This window comes from Corvus brachyrhynchos, unplaced genomic scaffold (genome assembly GCF_000691975.1).
Source record: "Corvus brachyrhynchos isolate BGI_N302 unplaced genomic scaffold, ASM69197v1 scaffold398, whole genome shotgun sequence".
Lineage (NCBI taxonomy): Eukaryota > Metazoa > Chordata > Aves > Passeriformes > Corvidae > Corvus > Corvus brachyrhynchos.
The window spans coordinates 3,184,459-3,206,874 of NW_008239780.1; the positions used below are offsets into that span (position 1 = coordinate 3,184,459).

At 38.2% G+C, this 22,416-nt stretch overlaps 1 protein-coding gene across 1 annotated transcript in view; it reads left to right on the forward strand.

The window, feature by feature from the left end:
- Nucleotides 1–29: 29 nt before the first annotated feature.
- Nucleotides 30–22,416, forward strand: part of TMEM164 (transmembrane protein 164) — a 31,889-nt gene continuing 9,502 nt past the window's right edge. The window contains exons 1-4 of the mRNA XM_017743161.1: nucleotides 30–637; nucleotides 13,985–14,034; nucleotides 15,659–15,725; nucleotides 21,551–21,664. Coding sequence (XP_017598650.1) covers nucleotides 191–637; nucleotides 13,985–14,034; nucleotides 15,659–15,725; nucleotides 21,551–21,664 — 678 coding nt within the window. The 5' untranslated portion in view covers nucleotides 30–190. The remainder of the gene's footprint in view (nucleotides 638–13,984; nucleotides 14,035–15,658; nucleotides 15,726–21,550; nucleotides 21,665–22,416) is intronic.

Here is a 22,416-nt window from a genome sequence, read left to right on the forward strand (position 1 = left end):
CCCGGGGTGGGGGGTCTGGAGTTAGCGGGCTCCGTGCAGCTGAGGCCTCTGCCTCCCCTCAGGCTGATGCGCGCGGGACTCCTCTGGGCAGCGGAAGGGAAGTGCAGAACTGCCCGTGCCCCGAGCGGAGCTGCCTGCTTCTCCCGGAGCCTGGCACTGAAGGGCTGCAGCGGGAGCGTCTGGGCGTTTCATGCTTCGTCAGCCCGGCAGCATTTTGGCTTTGATTCCGTCTTGCTCCTACCTGTTCCTGGAGAAGAGGCACCGTCCCGCCATGTGTCGCTACAGCCTCCACAACCTCCTGGATTGGATGTATGGCGGGGTGGACCCAAGCTTCGCAGGCAATGGAGGGCCGGAATGCGCCGCCTTTCTCTCCGGCCAGCAGCGCTTGCTGGAGAGTTTGGTCTTCCTCACTGTGGGCATCGTGGAGATCCTCGTGTCCCTGTGGAAGCTCAGACAGCTGCCTGTCCGGGAGCTGGAGAATCTGCTGCAGCAACCCCAGACTAAGCAGGAGAGCCTGGGCAAGAACGTGCTGCTGGTGCTGCTCTGCCTCGTCTTTGGGCTGGAAGTGGGGTTCAAGTTTGCCACCAGGACTGTCATTTACCTCCTGAATCCCTGCCACGTGGTCACCATGATGCAGGTAAGGCTTGTGCAGGGTCACCTGGAAGTTTGCTTTTGTGGTGTACTTGCAAAACAGTTGGTTTTGGTTTTTTTTCCCGTAGTCGGTTTGTGGACCAAAAGTGCCTAGCAAAATTACAAATGCCAAGAATTGGTATAAATATTTTAAAACTTGGCTTTTTAGTCAGTTGAATTGAAATCTATCAAAAAACCCAAGTCAGATGAAAAGGTGAAATTGTAGCTATAACTAGTGTCCAAATCTCTGGTTGAAAGTGTGAATAATTAAGGCTTTCTCATCACTTGCCTTTGCCTGATCTTTGCTTCAAGAATAGAAGGTGCTGTTTTCACTGACATCAGTGCTAAAGTTTGCACCAAATCTAATGAAAACAAGATTAATGCAAAACCAGCTATGTAATTTATGTGCAACTTTTTCAAGCAAGTCACTTCTGGGGGTGTGATTGTATTTTGTGAAGGTGTTGGAGAAACAAATTACTCATTGTGCAGATAATGTTGGTTTACCTTTCTAATTTTAGAGGCTGAACAGTATAGAAACAGGTGTTACCTGTTTCTCATACATGGGGTGAACAAACTGTTGTGGCCTAATATGTGTGGATAAACCATGTCATTTAATGACTTGTGGCATGGTTGTTGATGTGTAATAATGTGCAGTGTGTGTAGATTTCAAAATAATTATACATAGACAAACAATTATTGAACGGGGCTATCTAAAGCTTATAAGTTGTCTTTGTTAACAGTACTATGCATGTACTTAACTATCAGTTTCACTGAGCTTGGTAAGGAGTGTGGGAGATGTCAAAAATATTATTATTTTGCTAATTTTGTACCCTCAACACTGAATAGCTTAAAAAATTTAAGGTCAAGAATTAATCGAAGAATATCAAAAAGGCTTTCATGAAACTTGCCATGATAGCAATGTCTGTCTAAGATGAAAATCAAATCAGTGCTATTCTGGGTCTCCCATTGCAGCATGTGAGGTTATCTGGGCTGAATCACATCAAGGCAGTTCTTGGATTCACACCTGGAGAGCATTTCCTAAAAGGAAGGGAAACATCCTTTCTGGTTGTACCAGTGGTTTGAGGGAGCTGGGTTTTATTTCAAGGGTGGGTGGGGAAACATGCTGCAACAGCAATATTCAAGACCTTTACAGCAATTAATTTACAGTTCCAGAAATTAATTAGTAGGTTATGTAAATTCCTAGGCCGTGATGCCGTGTTTGCTCAGTAGTTTACACCACTACTATCTCGTGAAGCGATAAGGATTGCTGTGTGATCAGTCAGTCAGTATTGGGAGTGAAGTTATGCAAGAACTATGTAGAAATAATTAAAATAAAATAGTACAGTTACATTCCACTTCTAGGCAATACTCAAATTAACTGAGAAATGTTTCTGTTAATTCTCTGGAAAAGAGGTGAGGATATATTAACAGTTGGATTTGAAAGCCTAGTTGCCTTTATGTTATGATGTTAACGATAAGTTTTCAGCTAAATGCTTACACAAAGCTGGGGGAGCTAGTTCTGTTCACCTCTTTCAACAATGGCCCCTGAAAGGGAGATGGAGACTTAAGCTTTGTAGTCAGGCATTGCCATTTCTGAATCTCTTTTTGACTAATTGTGAAGTTTTTCTAAAAATAATCCTATGTTAATTACTCATTAGAAATGGTGTTCCAGCATTTATGAAATTGCGAAGGTGGGCATATCAGCAAAATGTAGAAGTCCTGCCCCTTCATCCTCAAAAAGATGTATTATAAGTAGGCCTGGGCTTAATATAGAGAAAGAGAATAATGGCAAAATCAACGTCTTTCAGCAGAGAAAAAGGATTAGATACAAAGTCAATGATCTCCACCAGCAGACAAGTAATACATAGTTGGAATCTTGAAAACATTGTTTTTCTAGCCTGAATTTGCTGAGGGTAACAGATTTGTAAGATGAAATATATATATATAATGAAAATATAGTTTGTCCTTCACTTCTGTTCTTGCAGCAGTTTGTACATAATCCTGCTGCTGTGTCTAAATAATAGAAGGAACAAAGTAGAAGGTGAAGAGATGAAACATGCTGCAAGAATCAAGATCACTTCAAAGGGAAGCCAACAGTAGTTGTTGGTAAAGGTCTCTTCTTTCACTCTACTTCTGTTTTCATTTTCTTCAGCTGAGGCTGTTTCACCTCAGCAACAAAGACTGGGCTCTGAGCCAAAAATACTTGGAACTGAAAATTATCCTTTAGATTTTCTTTGCATAAAAGCAAAAGTCCTGCTCTTAAAGGACCTAAGACTGAAATGAGATCAAAGTAAAATGGAAGTTAGATGTGTGTGCATTTGGGCAGACAAAACTGTGTAATGTAATGGCTACTGAGTTTTACAAGTGAGTCTGTTTTGACCCGGTGCACCTAATTTCTGCCTATCATGCCAACCTGTGTTCAAGTCTTTTCATAAACTAGTTTAGATGTGTCACTGCAAGGATGAAGTGTTGATCAAGTGAATGTATTTAACTGCCTCAACAGGTCTCGTGGTTAATCAGCTTCCCAGAATTTGTTGCCGTCCTGTCATCTGGTTGAATTACCTAGAAGCAGTGGTACTCATTTCCTGTTCTGGGTTTTGGCTTCTTGCATAGCTTTTAGAGGAAGAAGGGTGTTTCTTCACCAGTGTCCTGAGTGCAGCATCGCTGAGAGAGAAATCCTTCAAGTCTTAAAAAATTATATGTATTTTGTAAGAAAGGGGAATGGAAGCTGGTGTCGTTTTTCTGGCAGCTGTGGGATGGGGTTGGGGCTTGTTTGTGGAGCATGGTGTGTAGTTAGTGTGTGGTGCAGCAAGGGGAGAAGTCTGTGAAGGAATTCATATTGAACTCTTTCTTTACATAAAAAATGGTCTTTGTGAAAATTATTTGAATACCTCTGTTAAAAAAGAAAACAAAACCAAGCCACAAACCACTCTTCTTTTAGGACTGGGGATGTGATTGGGCCAATGCGGGTGCAGACCTGGCATAAAAGGGAAACATTAAATCCCTAGGCTGTTCAAAACATCGTTGCCTTTCCATAGCAGGAAACCAAAATCAGCTTATGTTTAAGGAACTAGGTGTTATATTTTTCAAGATGTTAATCCTTTCTAGTATTTTAGGACACATCATTGTGTTACTGGAATTGACTATGTGAAGGAAGTCTTTGAAGTTTCTGATTGAACAGTGTGAGAGGGAGGATTCCCTCGAGAGCCAAATACAGCACTATTGATTTCTTTACAAGCTTTGTGAAGGAGACTTTTATCAGAAGCCAGTGTGCTTGTTGAGAAGTGTACATAAGTGCTGTGTCTCTCTATGAGCATTGCTTTAGTGATGTGAAAGGAAAATTTAATGTCTTGCAATGTCAAACCCAATGATTTCAAACAGATTTTCTTTATCTGTTCTGTATTCATTAAACTAAGTTGTTTTTTTTTACTTTTCGATCAAGACCTTTGTGTTCATGTAGCAGTTCTTCATTTCACATTTAGTGAAGGAGCAGTTAGAATTTATATCAAAAACTGGTTCTCCATTATTTGTTCCTGTACCCCCAGTTTGTAGTTTGACACACATATTTTGCAACCTGCTCTTGACAATCAAGATAACTTAATGCAAATGAGTAAACACAGGTGTCTCTTGATGTCCTGAAGACACCCAGCTGGAGTTAACAGGCAATTAAGATTAAGTGTAGACAGGAGCCAGAGCTAAAATTAGTCTGTATTGCAAAAGAGAAATTTGTAACAAAAAAAAAAAAAAAAAGTAAGGAAAAAGCCATCTAAAGCAGAGGTTGTAGGTAACACTGGTAGGGTGAAGTGATCTCAAAAGGTCCTTTCCAACCTTAATGATTATGTGATTATTATAATGTTTTTCTTTTTAAAAAGATCTTCAGTTTTAAACACTGTAGGCTGTGACTGACCAGTCTGTAGAAGTTTAAACTGTGTGTGTATAAGTTTGTTGAAACCTTGTTTAAGGAAGTGGCAGAAACACGACTGTAGTCTAATCCTAAAATGATAGGTACAGTAGTCCTTCTTTTAAACTGTTGTAGATTTTGAACTTGACTTTAGTTTGTCTAGGCCTTCTTCCAGAATGCTGATTTAATACCAATTTTAAAATAAATTTTGTAATTTTATTTCATTTTTAGAAAGAGTTTTGTAAGAATAATTTCTCAGTGGTAAATTCTCAATTGCTCAGTTGTAATTCTCTTCCAGTTCTTTAGTGAATTATTGCACTTCAGCCAGTTAAGGACTGACATTTGTTTGAAATAAAGAAAATGTGGTTTTAGGAAACACCTGTTCTGCTGGATGATTGCTTTGGTGATCTTTTTAGGCAAAGAGAAGTAAACTTAAAGGTGAAACAATAGGTGGAAAGAAGTATCGGTTTCATCCAGTGATCCTGGTCTGATGTTTGCATTAATAAAACCAGTGCTAGGTGCATCTGCAGTTCAGTAAATACTAAATCCTGTGTTCATTATTTCAAGTTCTGGCTTCTTTAGAGACCTGGATCCTTCCTGTCCTCTGCAAAAGAGGTTCCTGTTTTTTGGAAACAATGGGCTGTTTTCAGAACTTACATAATAAACATAGCTTGACTGAATTCTGCATCATTTGGGAATATGCCCCAAAATATATCTAATTAATTACTTGCTTCCTCCTTTTTTTTTGTCTTTTGATTTGCGCACACAGTTCCTAAATGCTTTGTAATATTTGGAAGAACCAGTTAAGTTGTGTCCATTTTTTTTATATTCTGTCTCTTCAAAACCTTGAATTAAAGGGACAAAATTTCCTATGAATATATATACATTTTTCAAAATGTAAGTCTTTGAACAGAAGTCTTTCTTTTTACAGCTGCAAGTTAACTTGTGATGCTTTCCCTTACAGCTGATGGCTAGAGAGGAAATTCATGCTGGTGTGTAGTGAAAAAGGGCAGATAATGAAGAATTAAAGCACTGAAAGCACCAGTGTTTCTCGGTGGCAAGCCTCATTTCTTGCAGAAGAGTGCATTTTCCTTCCAGGAAGATGATAGCAGCCTCAGGGACACAGATAGGAAGTGACAGCTCAGGAGACAATCCATCAGTTCCTTTATCCCAAGTCTGCCGTACTCCAGAACCATTGGTCTGGCCTTCAGAACACCAGAACATGCTTGGATAGCTTAATCTGCCCCTGGTTCCCAGAACTGTCAGGTTTTTTTCTCAATTTTACAATTTAGTTTTTAGCGATGATTTTGTTGTATTTAAAAAACAGTCAACTGGAGCTTAGAGGCTTTTACTGATACTGCCGTTAATGTAATAATTACATAATTACATATAGGACTGAGGAAAAGTTTTTCTGTGATAGTTTTAACACTGTATATAATTTGTTTCACCATTCTGTTTATTTTTAGTCAGTTGCAGCATATAGTAGAGAAAGGGGGAAATAGTAGTATGAGGCAAGGCAGGGATTCTTAGTCAGAAATAAGAGTAATTTTTTATTTAGTATTAAAAAATTTAGCAAATGTGTCCTAAGGCCGTGATTAAGTTTTCTTTGTTTGAGGACGTCTTTTTCATTTAAACAAGATTTGGCCAGTGGTGCTTTATCCTAAGCTTTAGTCCAGGTGACAGGGACTACAGGAACATGTCATGGTGCTGGTGAATGTTCTAGTTGAGGAATTGCAGTCTAAAGCTCTTGGTTAAGCCTTTGTTTTGAAGTTGCTAGAACTTGGAAATACTGCTGTGCTTGAGGCTGTAATGCATTCTTAGATAATTCTCTCATTTATTCTGAATATTCTTAGGAGAAAAGAATATAAAAAGTGTGGAGCTGACAAGGGATATCTTGCTCTCTAAACAGGAGCAGGAACTGCATGATTGGAAACTGTGGATGAAAAAGCTTAACTTTCTCTGACCCCAAATATTTACACTGAGTGTTATCATCTAAAGGCCACTAGATGAATGATTAGGTAACCAGATATTGGTTTGTTTTGATGAGATCATCACAGATTTAAAGCAATTATCATTCGAAGTGTGACTTACGTAGTTTGAGCAACTTACTAGGGAGATAAAGGCCTATTTTGTTTCTTTTTTCTTCTGTTTAGATCTTTTTTTTTTTTTTTTTAGAACAGAGCTATTAATAATTTTTTCAGTATGCTATCCAGTGTTATGATGTATTGCTGCTGGCTGTAATATATTTTTAGGATGCCTTTTTTATCCTATTTGGCACTTCCACACACCATTCCGTGTAGGTTGTTTGCTGGTAGCTTGAACTGATGTTTCAGGAGTAGCTGCCTGAGGCCATTAGGAATTTCAGTGCAGTGCTGAATGAAAACAGCAGCAGTACCCACACTGGACACCTTATTGATTCCAGGGACTGGGATGTCTTTCATCTCATGATTTCTTGTCTAAGAAGCCCTTGTTTGCTGTCTCCTTGCCCTGCTGTAAGTGTTGATGCTCCCAGTCACAGATGATTGCACCAGCCACATCCCCTGCAGCAACTTGAACCGTGTCAGTGTTCACCAGGAACAAGTCCTGTGCCACGAATTTGAAACCTGCAGAGTGCAATGGGACTCCTGTTTCTGGTGGCACTTCCTCAGGGCTTTAGATTGATGTGCTGAGGGTCTATGTTTATTCAGATAGCCAAGTAATTAATGTCAAATAAATTTAATGGTTTGTATTGTAATACTTTGTTGGTTAGTGGAAATGCCAACTTAAATTATCAGGAATACAATGTTGTATGTCTTAGCTTTTTATGGATTGTGTTACTGTTCTGTTGGTAAAAGTTGGCTGAAGTAAGGCTATTAGTTACTTACCATCTTGTGTTTTTACAAATTTCTGTTGTAAAATCCTACAAAATGAAGAATTTTGAACTGTGATGAGAAAAAAAGGTGATGGTGACTTGAGGCAGAGTAGAGCAGGACTTCTCTATGATGATTTTGCTTCTGTAGGGAATGGATACAAAACATCCTGCTCAGGGGAAAAGTAACAAAAGTGAATATGCACGAGAGAATCTTCTTGTGAACTCATGTGTCACTGACAGATGGAGATGCAAGTTAATCTAAATTCAGTGTAAATTAAATTTTCTTAAGATATTTGACTTACGAATTTATTTTTTAAAATTCAGCCTCTTTGTTCCTTTACCTCAGATATGTTTTTAATTGTCAGGTTTTGTTTAAGCACTGATTTAAGAATGGGGAATGAAGTAACCCACTACTAGGTGCAGACAGTAGTTAGAGAAAAAGGAAAAGTAACCTCAGTGACCTCTGAAATACTAATTCCTAAGGTGTGATAGCTAATTCTAATGCACTCATAGAAAAACCTGAGTCATATGTTAATAATTAGTCCTAAACTATGAGAAGTCTAGAAATCTTTCACCTAAGACTCTAAAAGGAAAGAAGGTGAATATAGGTTTGCTGAGTAAACAAACTAAGCCTGTACAAGGGGAGACTAGTCTAGAATGTCCCAATGAACTTATATCATTTACAATACGTTCATTTCCTTCCCTGGGTAGAACAGGGAAGCAGGGACAGGCAGCTCTTTGTGTTCCAGAGTCTGGTTTATGTAACACAGAAACTACTTTTACTGTAGTATTTCTTAATGCTCTGCCAGCAGTGTTGCTTTGAATCATGAGTATCCTTAGCACGAGATTAACACAGGGCACATTAATCCCTGAACCTGTCTGACAGCTGCAGTAAGGCAGTGGTGATTTTTATGCTAAAATATTAAATACATTCAACTTGCTCCTAGTTAGAATGTAACATCTTTTGGTATCTCTTCCTTTTTTCCCCAGATTTAGCAGTCTGAACTTGTCAAACCACAGCTATGATTTTTATTTTTATTTAAATTCCCTTTTAGAAGGCAAGTGATGGCTTTGAAGTGATAGATGTTCTGTGCTGACTTGATAGTTTGTACAGAAAGAAATGTTGACTCAAAGCTGCATGATGGAGTTGTTAAATTGTTGCCTTCTGATAAATGATGGAATGATTGTTTTGAACTTACTTAAAAATTAATTTTAGAGTTGATTGACAAAATCTTTTACATCTTTTAAATTGTCCATCTGCTTGGATCTTCCTTGCCTTATTGTGAGGGAAAATGGATGATTTTCACAAGTACAGTAAAGTACACTTAAACTTAGGACCCTGAGGTAAGTGTACTTTACTGTATCTTAGCCTTTTAAACATACCTTTTAATCTCTTCTGCTCTGGAGAGTTCTTTGATGGACCTAACAGGGTGAAAATTTGTACTTGAATGCAAATTTATTAAAGTCTGTCTCTATCTCTTTTGTTCCTTTTGGTTTTAAATTCATTCCAGTTTTGGATGAATCCAGTTTCCATGAATTTTTCGCATCACTCTGAATATTGCCACTAGAAATTAAAATATAATCTCTTCAAGTTTTCATTTTGAAATGGAAGAGTAAACCAATCAATTTATGATCTGGTTAAGTGATCATGACTGAAATATTTGAAAAGAAGGATGTGTTTCCAGTCTGCTGCAAGGAAATACTAAATCAAACAGGCTGCTCAGGGACAGACAAGCTGCTGTTCTGAAAGGTAAATGAAATATGTGCTGCAGGTGCTGGGGTTTTAGGGGTAGTGTGCTCAGCTGTCTTCTGCCAGCAACTACTCAGACATCTCTAAGTGTTCCCATTGATCCCACGAGTGCTGCCCTGATGTTTCGTCTGGAATGGCTGTACTTGTGTGACTTGCTCTGTTCTTCCCCGCTACCTTTTGAATTGTCTTTTGTCTCTTTAGGTTTTTGATCAAACAAGATGATCTTTGTTATGCATGTTTCTGTCTCAGCAGGGCTAGGACTGGTAGAAGAAAAGCCTTTCATGACAGGTTATGACTGCACTCTCTGCCTCAGTGTACTGACTGAAAATTAGTGTCAAAATTAAAATACTTTTGAGGGGAGCTCTTACATGTAGTATTTTGTAGAGATTTGAAATGTTCTGGAGTAAAAGAAGAGAGGAGATCCAGCCAACTCGTAGGACTAAACAAACAAGTCAGTGAGCTCTCCCTATTTAACGCCTGGAGCGAGGTAATAACATTCAATTAATATATATTTGAAGAGATATTTTTCTTCAGAGAGAGTATTGCTGTTTTACACTTCTTGAACAAAAGATTTTGTATATCTTTGGAGAACAGCTCTTGAGATTTTTACTAGTTTTTATTTTTGAAATGTTGATTACTACAACTAATGGTGAAATGTGGCATGCTAACATATCAAAGAAACTAGGAAATATTAGGCAAATGAAAATTTGCAGCTGACAAAACTTATGGAAATGGTCTCAAAGCTTTTGGAACCTGTAACATAATATATGTGTCTACATACATATGTTCTTGTCAGCTTCTGAGAATTTTCCTAGACACAAATCTAGCATGTTCCACAGTCTCTCGTAAGCTGTTTTTGGTAAGTCATGGTTCATAATCCATGGGAAAAATGCTTGCAGGCATTCTGGCATTGTAGATTTTAGCTACTGTAGGTAGTAGCTGACTACAGATGTATTGTAGAGGGACTGTTTGATTAAAAAACTGTAATGATAGAACAAGAAAAGTGTTTTCCTTTCCTACTGGCTTCAATCTAGCAGTACAGCTAAATTTAAAATAGGAAACGAGCCATGTTTGATGGTTTGTGTTCTTTTTTCCACTTTTTAAAACTGGTGCACTTACCCAGTGCTGAAGTCCAGATGTGCAAATTTTAAAGCAGGTTGTTTGAATAAAATGATTTCTATATTAACATAAGAAAATTATCAAAACCACCGATATCTCCAAATTAATGTGATAATTGCTGCACATGTAATGCTTCAAGTGCAAGAAATGATTAGCAGCCCAATCCTGCATTAGTTCAGACCAACCACGAGTTCAGTGTCCCTAAGCTCTTGTCTCAAGGAAGTAATAGTTAATCAGTGCTGTCCTGGACACTGGTGTCTCCAGACCCTCCAGCCCTGCTGATCCATCATGTGTTCTGGTGTGACCTTTGTCTTTGGGCTTATGCAGGGCAGTGCTGGCCACGCAGTTCTTCGTGCCAGAAACGTTTCCCACAGGGACGGATAATTGTACTTACGGTCTTGCAGAGCAATTGTTAAGCATGGTGGCAGAATTTCAGATTTTTCATTTTCATCTGGGTCCTCAAGGTTGAAGTGAACTTCACAGTGGATTAAGCAGTGTTAGGAGATTGTTTGCAGTTTACTGCCTGAGAACAGTTGTAGAATCTCCTGGTCCTGTGCTTCTGAAAGACTCAGCCATCCTGACTCACAGTATTGTCCCCATTTAGGACTGCTTATCTTGGCATGTCCTCAATGCCACACACGATTTTGTACTTTCTCTTTCTCTCACACCCACTAGCCTGCAGTTTTTTACAGATATTAATCCCTGTGTGGAAGATATTCTGTAACTTTTTTTTTGTGAGAGATGAAAGGGGAAGGCAGTGGTCAGAACTATGCTCATAATCCAGCCTATCAGACAATGTATATTTTGTAGTTTATTTTTCCTGTCTGAAATAGTTGATTTTGTACATTTTGGATTTCAGGCTAATTCTTTTGTTCTTCTTTCATTTGTAATGGGAAAATATAACTGGTGACAGATCTGACAGAAGAAGAGGGGACATTGAAGTTGTTTCCTAGTGTTTTTTCTAAACTGAAAGTTGAGTTATTCTGTCTTGGGCAAGGAGAACCCCTTTCATTGTTCTTTACCATACACACTGCCTGTGTTTGCTGGAGCTCTGCAGTGCCAGCTGGGCTGGGGGCTCTGAGAGCCCCAGGGCCTCAAAACTCAAGAGTTCTGCAGGAGAGCAGAGGCTGGGAGCTCTGCGCAGCCCTACTGCTTGTTTAACTCAGGATTCTTTGGTTTATGGAACAGAGCTGTTCCCTCCTGCACGGCAAAGGGTTGAATTGCCAGTATGACAGTGATAAGTAGTAGGATTATGGGATCAGTGTGGGAACACTTGTGTTGGAGCTTATGAGCTTGTCTGCTGTGAACTGTGTGTTTAAGACTCCTGATACTCTGAGTTGAATGATGACACATTTTATACAGATCTTTGAAAATCAGATACAATTGTGTCCTCTAAAATTTTCCTTTAAGAGGTTGAGATTTGTTTATCATGGCAAGTATCTACAGATGTAGAGAGAAAGTGTTGATATTAAACTGCTAGAGCTGAAGTATTTGAATATCTATTCCATGATCCTAAACTTTTAGCATAAACATTCTCATTATGATTTCTCTGCTGTCATAAAAAATGGAAGTCAGGCTTATTTTCTGAAAGATCCCTTTAACAGAGGGATTTTCATGCTTAAAAATGTTAAATATTTATTTTTCCCCTCATCAGCTTCTGAAACTGTTTCTTTCAATAGAGTTGAAGTAAAAATAATCAGCTGTGAATCTTATTCTCTTCTTTGCCTGTCTCTATGGTAGTGAAGTGATTTAAATTGGTATGTCCATCTTAATCCCTGTAACAGTGTCATCCTTTTAAAATGTGAACTGTTTTAATCCTCAGTGCTGACATTCAGACATTACCCAGACTCAGATCGAAGCTTCTACTCCACCATGTAGTAGTTGAAGCACTCTGCAGTGTGTTAGAAAAAGAAGGGTCTAATGTGTTTAAGATATATTTATAGTTTATTTTGTTCATACAGAAAAAAAGGTCAGTTTATAGTTTGTTTTTTTTTTTTTTTTTAAGAAAGATGTAGGAGATAAAAAGAAATGAAATTCTCTCTTGGAAGAGCAGAATTTGTTTAATGGAAGTATTAACTATGCTTTGACAGTAGCACGTATCTCCTGTTGGATTTCTGAATTTAAGGAGAAATGATAAAATAATCAGATTTAAAACTCTACATGAACTGGTGGGACTCTAGGTATCATATCTCCATTTGCTAACATACAACATGAAGCATTTAAAAAGTTTGACTAGTGCATGCAGGTAGCATGTGAAAAAATATTTATCACAAGAGAGCTGTACAAGACATTTTTGGTCTCCAAAGAAGGCAACATATAGTCCATAATTCAAGGAACTTTAGTTAGTAAACAAAGTTTATTCCAAAATATGCAACAATGGAATAATGAAGCATAATAAGCTAGACACTTTTCCCAGAAGCTCTATGGGTCTTACGTGCAAGGTGATATACAGAGCTCTCATAACATTTTTCTGGCATGTACTTTTTTCTTCTTTGTTTCCCTTAGCATAGAAAAACATCAATTAGTTGATTCTAATCATGCACCTGTTATATTATCTTCCTCCTTAACTTGCCCTAATGAGTTGAGATTGCTTGTTTTTTAAATGCAAGACTTCAGAGAAACTCTGATTGGATTTTAATGGTATTCACTAAGAAAATGTCTTGAGGTACATTCCATTAAATTTAATTGCTGCCTCTCTTGCTGTGCCTTTGTAAGAGTGTTGTATGACTTAAGAAGAACAATTTGAGTGTGTTGTGTTCTAAGCTGCTGTTGAGACTGACCTGAATGGAACATACAGATGTCTGTGTATTAAGAGCTTGACCCAGAAATAAAATATTTGCAATTTGTACATTTATTTGTATAGTAATGATAGGAAGCCCCTTGTGTATGAAGAGGCTCAGTAGTATGATCCAGATTTCAACATTTCTTCTTTTGCTGCAAGTACATGGTCTGGTAGTGATTAATTTCAGTATCCACTGGTGGCCTCTTCCCAGCCCTGCAACACTTGAAAGAAACACATTTGGTGAATTGTCCAATCTGATATCCACCATATCTCCAAATGTTATCACTTGAAGTGATTCAGTGATAATTTGTTTTGTTGGTTGGCTGTGAAATGATGTATTGTGACTTTATTTTAGGAGCAGCAGTAAAAACTGGGATCCATGTTTTGCTGAAATACTGAACAGTAAACCAGAGTGTTGTCTTTGCAGCAGTGGACAACATAAACAAAGAGAATTTTTATTACTGAACATTTATGTTGAAATCTCCTCATATCTAGAGTAAGACTTGTTAATATGAAGTTTTTAAAGTTACTGTGTGAGGTTTTGGCACTGGTGAAGGGAAGGGCAGTGTTGTTGTAAATGCTGATATTTAGCACTACAAGGACCTCACCATGATTGAGGGACCTGCTGTAGAAGAAGATTGGTAATACAGTAATCTGGTTCTTGAGAGACCTTTTATAATGCCAATAACAACTGGCTAGAATTTGACTGGTTTTGTAGGCACTGGCAGAAGCTGAACCCTCAGTGCTGCTCATACTGCTTAAATCTTTTTATACGTAGGTAATGGGAGACCTTTTAATTTGTTAGACTTAAAGTCTTTTCCAGCTCTGCTGTAGCACACGTCTTCTAGCAAGAAATGATTTGTGGCATACAGAACTGGGTAGGAGAGATTTAGAAAATGGATTCTAAAAGAGGTCACTGTCATTAATTTAAATTTGTTTCTAACATTTCAGATTTTTCTTCTTGCCTGTCCCCCATGTCGAACTGCAATGATTCTCTTCAGGTAATACCTCTTCCTTACTGTATTTCTGTCTACTTGCACAATGTATTTTAGAAGTTAATCACTGCTTAAATTATAAAATACTAAGTGAAATATTGAGTTGGAAAGGCATACTGGTTGAATTGAAAAATGACGCCTTGGAAAGGGTCAGGGCTTAAATAATGACATTTGGCCCCTTATCCTTGGTTCTTGTATACTGGTGGGTTTGGTCTGGCTTTTGAGCAGGAATTAGCTCAGTAACAGTAGAGTTAATGGAGATTAATGTATGAGCTGCTGTAATTTGTGTCATGGGCCTCAAACCATTTTACCATCCACAGTAGAAATTAGTAACTGGGCCTTGCTGAAGGCCATGCAGGCAGTCTGCATCTGATTTCAGAATCATGGCTAGGTAAAGTTAAGTAGGCAAAGCAAATTCTCACTGGCTTGGCTGGGTATTTCTCAGATCTGTGCAGTCTTTTCTAAAGTATTGCATATTGTTACTAACTTCAGGAGCCACAAGGGTCTCTGCTGTGCAGGAGGCTCTGATGGGCTGCAGCAGCAGAGCCCAGTGTGCAAGTGAGGGTGCAGCCAATGTGTTGTGGGAAGGGTCAAGGCCTTCCCGGGCAGTGGTACTTGGGAATGGCTGTAATTGCCACTGTGAGATTAAACTCTGCCCTTCCTTGTCTTAATCTAGGCAAAAATTATGCTAGGGAAATGTCTTAGACAGTCTTTCTGCAGCTTTTCCCTGCTGTTCCTTATTTGTGCAGAGATTATGCTGAACAGAGACCCTGTTCAGGATCTAATGCATCTCCATCTTGGAGAGTGTGAAAAGTGTGTCTCCTGTCCATGAAATCTTTGCTAAAGACCAGTTGTAGAGTGGAGGCCGCAATATTTGTTGTTTTTCAGAATGGGTATTTCTGTTTCCTAACACCTTGACAACATATAAATTATGTTTGGAAATCTGTTTTAAAATTGTAATACCTTTTCATCCCTCAAGTTACTTTTAAATTCCTAAGAGTTTGACAAACAGTGGTGGGAGACAGTTTATTCTTTACTTTGTGTCTGATGTAAAGTAGACTGAAACAGTTCTGATACTAATTTTCTGTTCCTGTGATCCAGCAGTAGTTCAGAAAAAGATGGCTGAAAGCTATACAAAATACAGTGTATAATACTGCTTTCCTGCCTTCTGCTTTGCTTAGGACTTGCTGTTGCATTTTGATAAATGTAATTCTTTTATTTAAGAGATTTCTTTCAAATTCTTGAATCTTTACTTGTTACATGCACAGCATTAAAGAGGCGTAAAACCCTTTATCAAAGATGCTATTTTAAGCTCTGGAGGACAAATGAACAGCAGAATTCCAACTATTTAGCAGCTTGCATCATGAACAGAATTACGGGCAGTCCAGGCTTTCTAGGAATCCAAAACTCATTATAGAAAGCAATACTACTTTAGGAAATTCTTTAAGTGTGTATTTAAAGATAGGGTTTTGTCCAGTTTGTTGCATTTAATAGTGACTTAATCCAAATTCAAGCCAAAACTGTTTTAAAGTTTCTTGCCACCTTTTATTGAAGAGATACTACATAAAATACATGAAAATACTGCATTTTATTTCAATCTGTGAAAATAATATCCCATCTCTTTTCTAAGGTTGCAGATGCATATGCTGAATGGGGCCCTCTTAGCATTGCTGTTTCCTGTTGTGAATACACGCCTGGTGAGTGTACTGTGGTTTTCCTCCTCCTTTTTTATTTCTAAAAGATTATCTTTGGAGAGATGTCAGATGTTTGCTCTGCTTGGCCTTCTAAAATTCATTTTACCAGGTGGTAGATTCCTGGTCACTACAGTGGAGCCAAAACACCCATCTTGGATTTTTGGATTTTTATAACTTGGTGTGAAAAAACAACCCTGCTGTATTGAGTGTTAGTTCCATTCTAGCCATTAATGGAGGGAAAGCTTGATGGCTTTGAAAGAGGCTTTCACAGGTTAGCCTTGTGGCCTGTGGTCAAAATTCAGTTTCAGACTTTTCAGACTCTATGTAAATGTAAGATTCTTCAGGCCTGGAAAATGCCAAATGTTGTTGTTGGCTGTCATCCCCTCTCCCCTAAGATTAGGCACAGCAGATTTTTTTTTTTTTTCCTGTGCAAGTTTTCGAATCTGCTGTAAAACTTCAGTCTCTTGGACAAAAAAATTAGCCTGTTGGTGTTCCTAGTGAGATTCTTAAAGCCATTGAGAGTTAAAGGTAAGAAAAGCTATTTCGAGTGTGAGTCAAATGAAGTATTTCTAAGGATTGTTTCAAGAGCTGTTATTCATGCATATGTAGTGGGGGTGTATATGTATATGCACATATGACTAGATGCTTTTAATTTTTTTTTCATGACTTATCTGTAAAAACCTGTTGTTGCAGTTATTTTAACGTCTGTTTTAAGACAGACAAAAGTACTTTATATTTAAGCAAACTACGTCCATAATAGAGGGTGAATTAATATTATTAACAAAATTGTTGAGGACTTCAGACTCCATTCCAGATTTTGTTGGTGGCTCTCCATTAGCAAATCTTGACTTCTAAATAAGATTAGGTATAAACTTATGCTTATGTGCAGTTTGCAACTATATTTTATTAAAACTTGGTAGTGTTGAAGGGGCAACAAATGAATAAAACAAGTGTTCTTTTCTTGATAGGGAAAACTCTTTTTATTTTGTATTTAAAACCATCTAGTTTTTAAGTAAGTATAACCTTAGGCATGACAAAATTGGTCTGGGTAACCTTTGAAGGAAAAAATGTTGAAGTATTTTAGAAATCATTAGCTTGTATTTTCTCTGCCATTATCACAGATCTCATTCATGTTAGGGCAGTGGTGGTTAAACAAGAAAGACTGCTTATAAAATTGTCCCTGTAGTTGGGAACAGAGGAGCCGAAAGATAATGTCCAAGAGTAAATATTTTTGGAATAATTACAACTTAGAGTATTTTTGGTGTAACAGCTGCTTGCCAGGCTTTTCACTTTTCCTGTTTCTTCTGGCACAGGATAATGTGGGTGATGTTGTACAGCACTGCCTTGATCCAGAACCTCTCATGGCAGATGCACATTCTGCTCCACAACTCTCACTGTGGTTGTTAACACCAACATGGTCCTGAAAGCAGGAAATGTCTCCTAAAACCTAGTAGGAATTAAAAAAAACCCCAACCCTCAGTAATTTTGTCTAAGCTGGCTGCTCTGGTTTTATAGTATTTAAGTGAAAAACTTTTGATTCAGTCATTCAGAATGAGAGACAATCATTGCTTCAACAGCTGATGGATGTTTAAGTGGGTATCGGGATTTGGGTTGTAAATGTTAACTTGTTCAAAGTAATTTCCAGAACACCTCTTACATTTTGTGGCATGGTCTGTAAGGGTCACGTGGTTTTGCTACCAGTTACATTACTGAATGCAATGCAAATGTCTTTTTGTAAATATGCTTCAGTGTTAAATTATCAGAAGTGGAAGCTTCTGGCATAATTTCATGGTTTCCATTTTCTTGTAATGTATCTGTTAATTTGTTTTTTTAAAACCTCAGTAATTTCAAAATTCTTTTTAAATAGTAGTGTATTGCAAGTGGAAATGGAGAGTTGAGATATTCACTGAAACTACTCTAGAAGGTTTCAACCTTCTGTTATTTTAATCTTTCAGTCAAACTATGCTAAACTATGGCGTTAAAAATCTCATTGGACTATAACAGGCACCTGGGATAGTGTCCAAAAAAATGTAACCTGAAAGATGAGGTCAGTCTATTCTGTTCTTTCCAAGAAAATATTTTCCTGCCTTGGCGTGAGGTTGAGGTGCCAACAATTAACAGACATAAGCAACAGATGCACTCACTTGTATTTGTTTGGCACCTAAATATTGCAGCTGTTTGCTACATTATTTGTCATGTGCCAATGAAATTAAATTCTGTGCATTGGAATAGGCATTGGATAAAGATAAAACTGTTCCTTGTCCAGTCCGTGCTTTTCTGAGTTCTTCTTACCCTTTTAGAAATGAAGGAGAAGATGATGCTGAGGGAATTGGCTTGTTAAGCTCCCAAAAGGGAGCCAGCAAGGTATAATAGGATACACAGGAGTAGAAATATTTCTTTTTACTCTGTATTTATATTTTATGGCACACAGTGTAGGTCCTGATAACCCGGCTATGCATGTAAATTCATTTAACTGTCACAGACTCCACTTGGAAAGTAACTGGGTTTGCTTGAGCTTTCATGTTGCATTAATCAAATTTTAAAGGAAAGTCTTTTCATTGGCTTAAAAGTGGGGATTTTTTGGAAGCTCATGTCCTGAAAATGTTGATATAGATAAAGTAAAAAGCAGGACATGTCCCAGAGGTGTTGGACACATGGGTGTCAGCTCACATGGCTGAGATGGTGCAGTTTTAATGTTTCCAGAAGCTGCTATATTCTATTATTAGAACTATTTTGCCTGAGAGGTACACATTCTACATCTCTGTTAGGAGGAGAATCATACTCTGAGCAGGCCTTTGAGTGCATTCTGTGTTTGCTCCAATCTTTGGCTGCTGTATTGTTGTTGATTGTTAGTGTAATAATTCACTGCACTAAATAGTTTGCCTGTAATGGCTATGCCTGCACAGCAAAATGGAATAGGTTGTGGTAGCATTGTCATCTCTGAACTGGCTTAATCTAACTGGCACAAAGGGAAACAGCAGGAACAGTGGGAGGCTGTTGAGAGATTGTGCTTGGGTGGCTGGTAGGTGATAAAGCCAAAGTTTCTGCCTGTTTGGGCACTGACACATGCTGTGTGCATTAAACTGTTAACACATTAAATGTTATTTAGTGACAATGTCTAAGAAGGTGGTTGCTACAGTACATTTGGTGTTTATTAGGCTGTGTTCTAGATGTACCACAGGAAAGACCAGGGTCTGAGAGTTGAATTCCTTCTATTCCTTTTCTGTCACACTCTGCAGTCTTTATAGAGAATGATGGAGGAGGAGCTCTTGCAAAGTGCAGTGCTTGAGCCAGGGTATGAATAATTAACAGAAGGAGGAGTGCTACGGTCAGGAAACAGAGCAAAGTGTTAACCTGTGAGCCCACTGAAAACCAACTGCTGTGTCTGAGTGTTTAATCTAAATTAGTATTATGTCCATACTCTTTTGGGGGGGGGGGGGGGGGGGAGAGGGACCTCATCTGAATATCTGACTTCTGGGCTCCACTCTACTGCTGCCTTGAAGAGATTTTTCTAAAGCTTAGATCAGTGCGTGGAAAGGCCTTGTTGTTCTTTGGGCAGTAGCTGGTTTAAGTTAGAATGTGAAGTCTTACTTGTTTTCACAAAGAGATTATTTAAATCCTTGATTGATGGGTGATCCCTTGTGCCTTATCTTCGTTTCCAGTTTTTCCTTGCATGTGATAGGTGCTTATGCTGAGTGAGTCTTTTTGTTTATAAACAAACAGTTTATAGACAAGGCACAAGATCCAGGTGAGTTAGTTGCTCATTACAACTTTCTTTTTCTGTTTATTGTAGCCTGGCTGTACAATTTGAGTGCTTGGTTGTACAGCAGCTCTGCAGCTCTATAGCAGGAAATGCACTTGCATAATCAGCCAGGCTTCAGAACAAATCATCTTTTACAGTGGGAAAACGATGTTTTGTTTTACACACAAAAAAATACTGTCAGCACTACTGCAGCATAACAACTGTTACTCTGTTCTCAGGAGTGTCCCAGCACAGTGTTTGTGTAACAGATCCCCACAACTCCATGGCTGTGGAAGCCCTTTTGACACCACAGATAAATGGAGAATGCTCCTTGGCAGGAGTGAGTGCCTCATGTTGTGGTGTTTATATCAGGAGCAATTGTTTCTGAAGAGGGAGAGGTACAGCTTTTTCTCCAGTTAGGAACACTGCTTTAGCCCCATTTTAATTCCCTCACTTTGCTCTCTGTGTTGTTCAATGAAGGACAGCAGGAAAGGTTCAGATTCAGGAAGCCTCACAATTTTCATGAATTTCTTGCTTTTGCATACTCTTACCTTGCTCGTGTTTGTTTTGATACAGAATACTTGGAATAAAATAACCCGACAGATTGTATGGGAGGGTTGTTTTAGCTTAGTCCCCCCAGGAGCTGGCTGACCACCTTGGAGGTTGCCATCAGAAGACAGACAGTGTACAGTGGGGAAATGCCAGGACTTGCATAATCCAGCAACTCTACGTTCAAAATAGGGTATAAGAATTGTAGTTGAATTTAAAAGATCACTGTGTCATTTACCAACTGTTTGCTTTTAGGGAGAAAACTGAACTCTCTTTCAACCTCTCTTTACTTGTGTTGATGCAGAAATTTCTGTAATGTTTCAGTTTCAAGGCTGTGATTTCAGTGTCTCAGAACAGTCATAGAAAAGGAAGGCTTTTCTCCCCACTCCCTGCTTCCCAACACACAAGCCACAGTGATAGGTCCTGTGTCTGAATTCCCTTCTGGCTGTAGAATGACAGAACAAGTCTGCATTTGAACCAAGGCTAATGGCTTTTCATTATTCCCATGAGATTTCATACTTGTGGTATTGTCCAATTATCAATTCAGAAAAATAATGCAAGAGTGTGGCTTTTCATCTCTGTAAGTCAGCTGCAGTAAGAAGCTGAATTCTGAATTTTTGAGTGTTTTCTACTGCTGTTCAGTTTTGTTCAATATTAAATGTGCTGCTTTAGTGTAATAAATAGATATAGGCTAAGGTACTTATAGATGGGAATAACTTTCAAATACACTGCATCCCCTTTTCTAACTGATAAAGAACTAGAATTAGTTGGGTCTGGATTAAAAGCCTCAAATACAGTTATGGTTCAAGCTATTTTTAGTGTTATTTTAGCTGTCTGGCTTCTTAGAAGTTACACTAATTCAAATAAGCTCACAAATGACTAATTGTAATTTCCCAAAAGTTGGCAGCAGGTGAGAAATACCTAATTCACTGGTAACTTGTTCTCACAAGCAGCTTCTCTTTAAAACCAATAAATTACTGGTCATTTTATATTTTAATTTGTATTTGGTCAAGCGTAGCAGTTCTGTACATGCATGCAGGTTGCTATAAATCAGGTCTTTCGATTTTTTGCACAGTCCTCCTCAGTAATTGCTTGTATATATGTATTTATATACTTTTAGATATATAAAAGACCTCATTTATAGAGTTCTGTCACAAGGTAGCAAGTACCTTTTCTTTTTAGAAAGACTTCTATGCTGTGGGGTGTGCCTAGTTTCTGGTTTGATTACTTGAGGGCTTTGCATTGTGATTGGTAATTTATGCCAGCAAAGAAAGGGAAAGCAATATTATGTTATCCCTTCTTTGTTGTGCTTCTGGCTAATTTTGGGAATTGTCTACTAAAAGCGCTGTGTTTGTGTTAAGGGGAATGGAATGGGTTAGCTTCACTTTCAAGGCACTGACCATTAATGTTTGTTAATATACATAGGTGATAAGATAACTGGACTGAAGGCATTGTCATGGGTCAGAAAGAGAATTGTTCCTTGGAACTTGGTTGTTAGTGATGAAAAATACTCACAAATATTTTCCTTATTCCACAGCTTCCATTTGAAATGGAGATTTATTACATCCAGCATGTGATGCTCTATGTTGTGCCCATCTATCTGCTGCAGAAAGGAGGTAGGTTCACAGATAACTCCATATGGATTGTACTGGTCTTATGGAATGAAAACACAGTGCTTACTGGATACTACCAGTTTTATTCTTACCTTTTTCTACTAATTTTCTCTGGTTTTAATTAGTAGTTTCTGATGTTCTAGTGTTCTAATGTTGGAGTTTTAACCCAGGGAATGAGTTGTGTCAGGCACTGAAATGAAAATTTTAAAAATGGCCTATTGCCTGAAAGGATATTTAGAATGTATTGGCATAATGTGCATTGCCTTCTTGAGCAGCATCTCTGCCATCTCACAATATTCACAGTTATTGGTGGGATTTATTTTTAAGATTTTTATCTTCTTGGATGTCTCTTGAGAAGTACTGGAACTCAAAATGAGAAAAAAAATTAGTCGTCTAGTTAGTTAAATCCCAGAAATTCTGAAATTCTAGTGAAATGTAGTGACACATATCAGTGAAATGAACTAGATTGCTTGTTGTCTCGTCTAAAAAGATTGCTCTCTTGCATTCACTTATGCCATAATAGTTCAGTAGGTCTGGGAATCCTAAGTTGTTGCCCTGACCAGTGATTTTTCCAGTTGTGGATCTTCAAATGGAATGAACTATGTATTCAGCTGGTGTGATGCTCTGCCCCCTTCTAGTGCTGACATGCCTCCACCTGCATTTTCCAGCAGAGCTGAGTTGTTCCATCCAGGAAATAAAACATGATAATTTATGATCCACATGTTTAGTAGCCTTAGTGAAAGCCCTGAGGATGTGATGTCAAGTAATGGGATGCAGTCAGCCTCTTCCA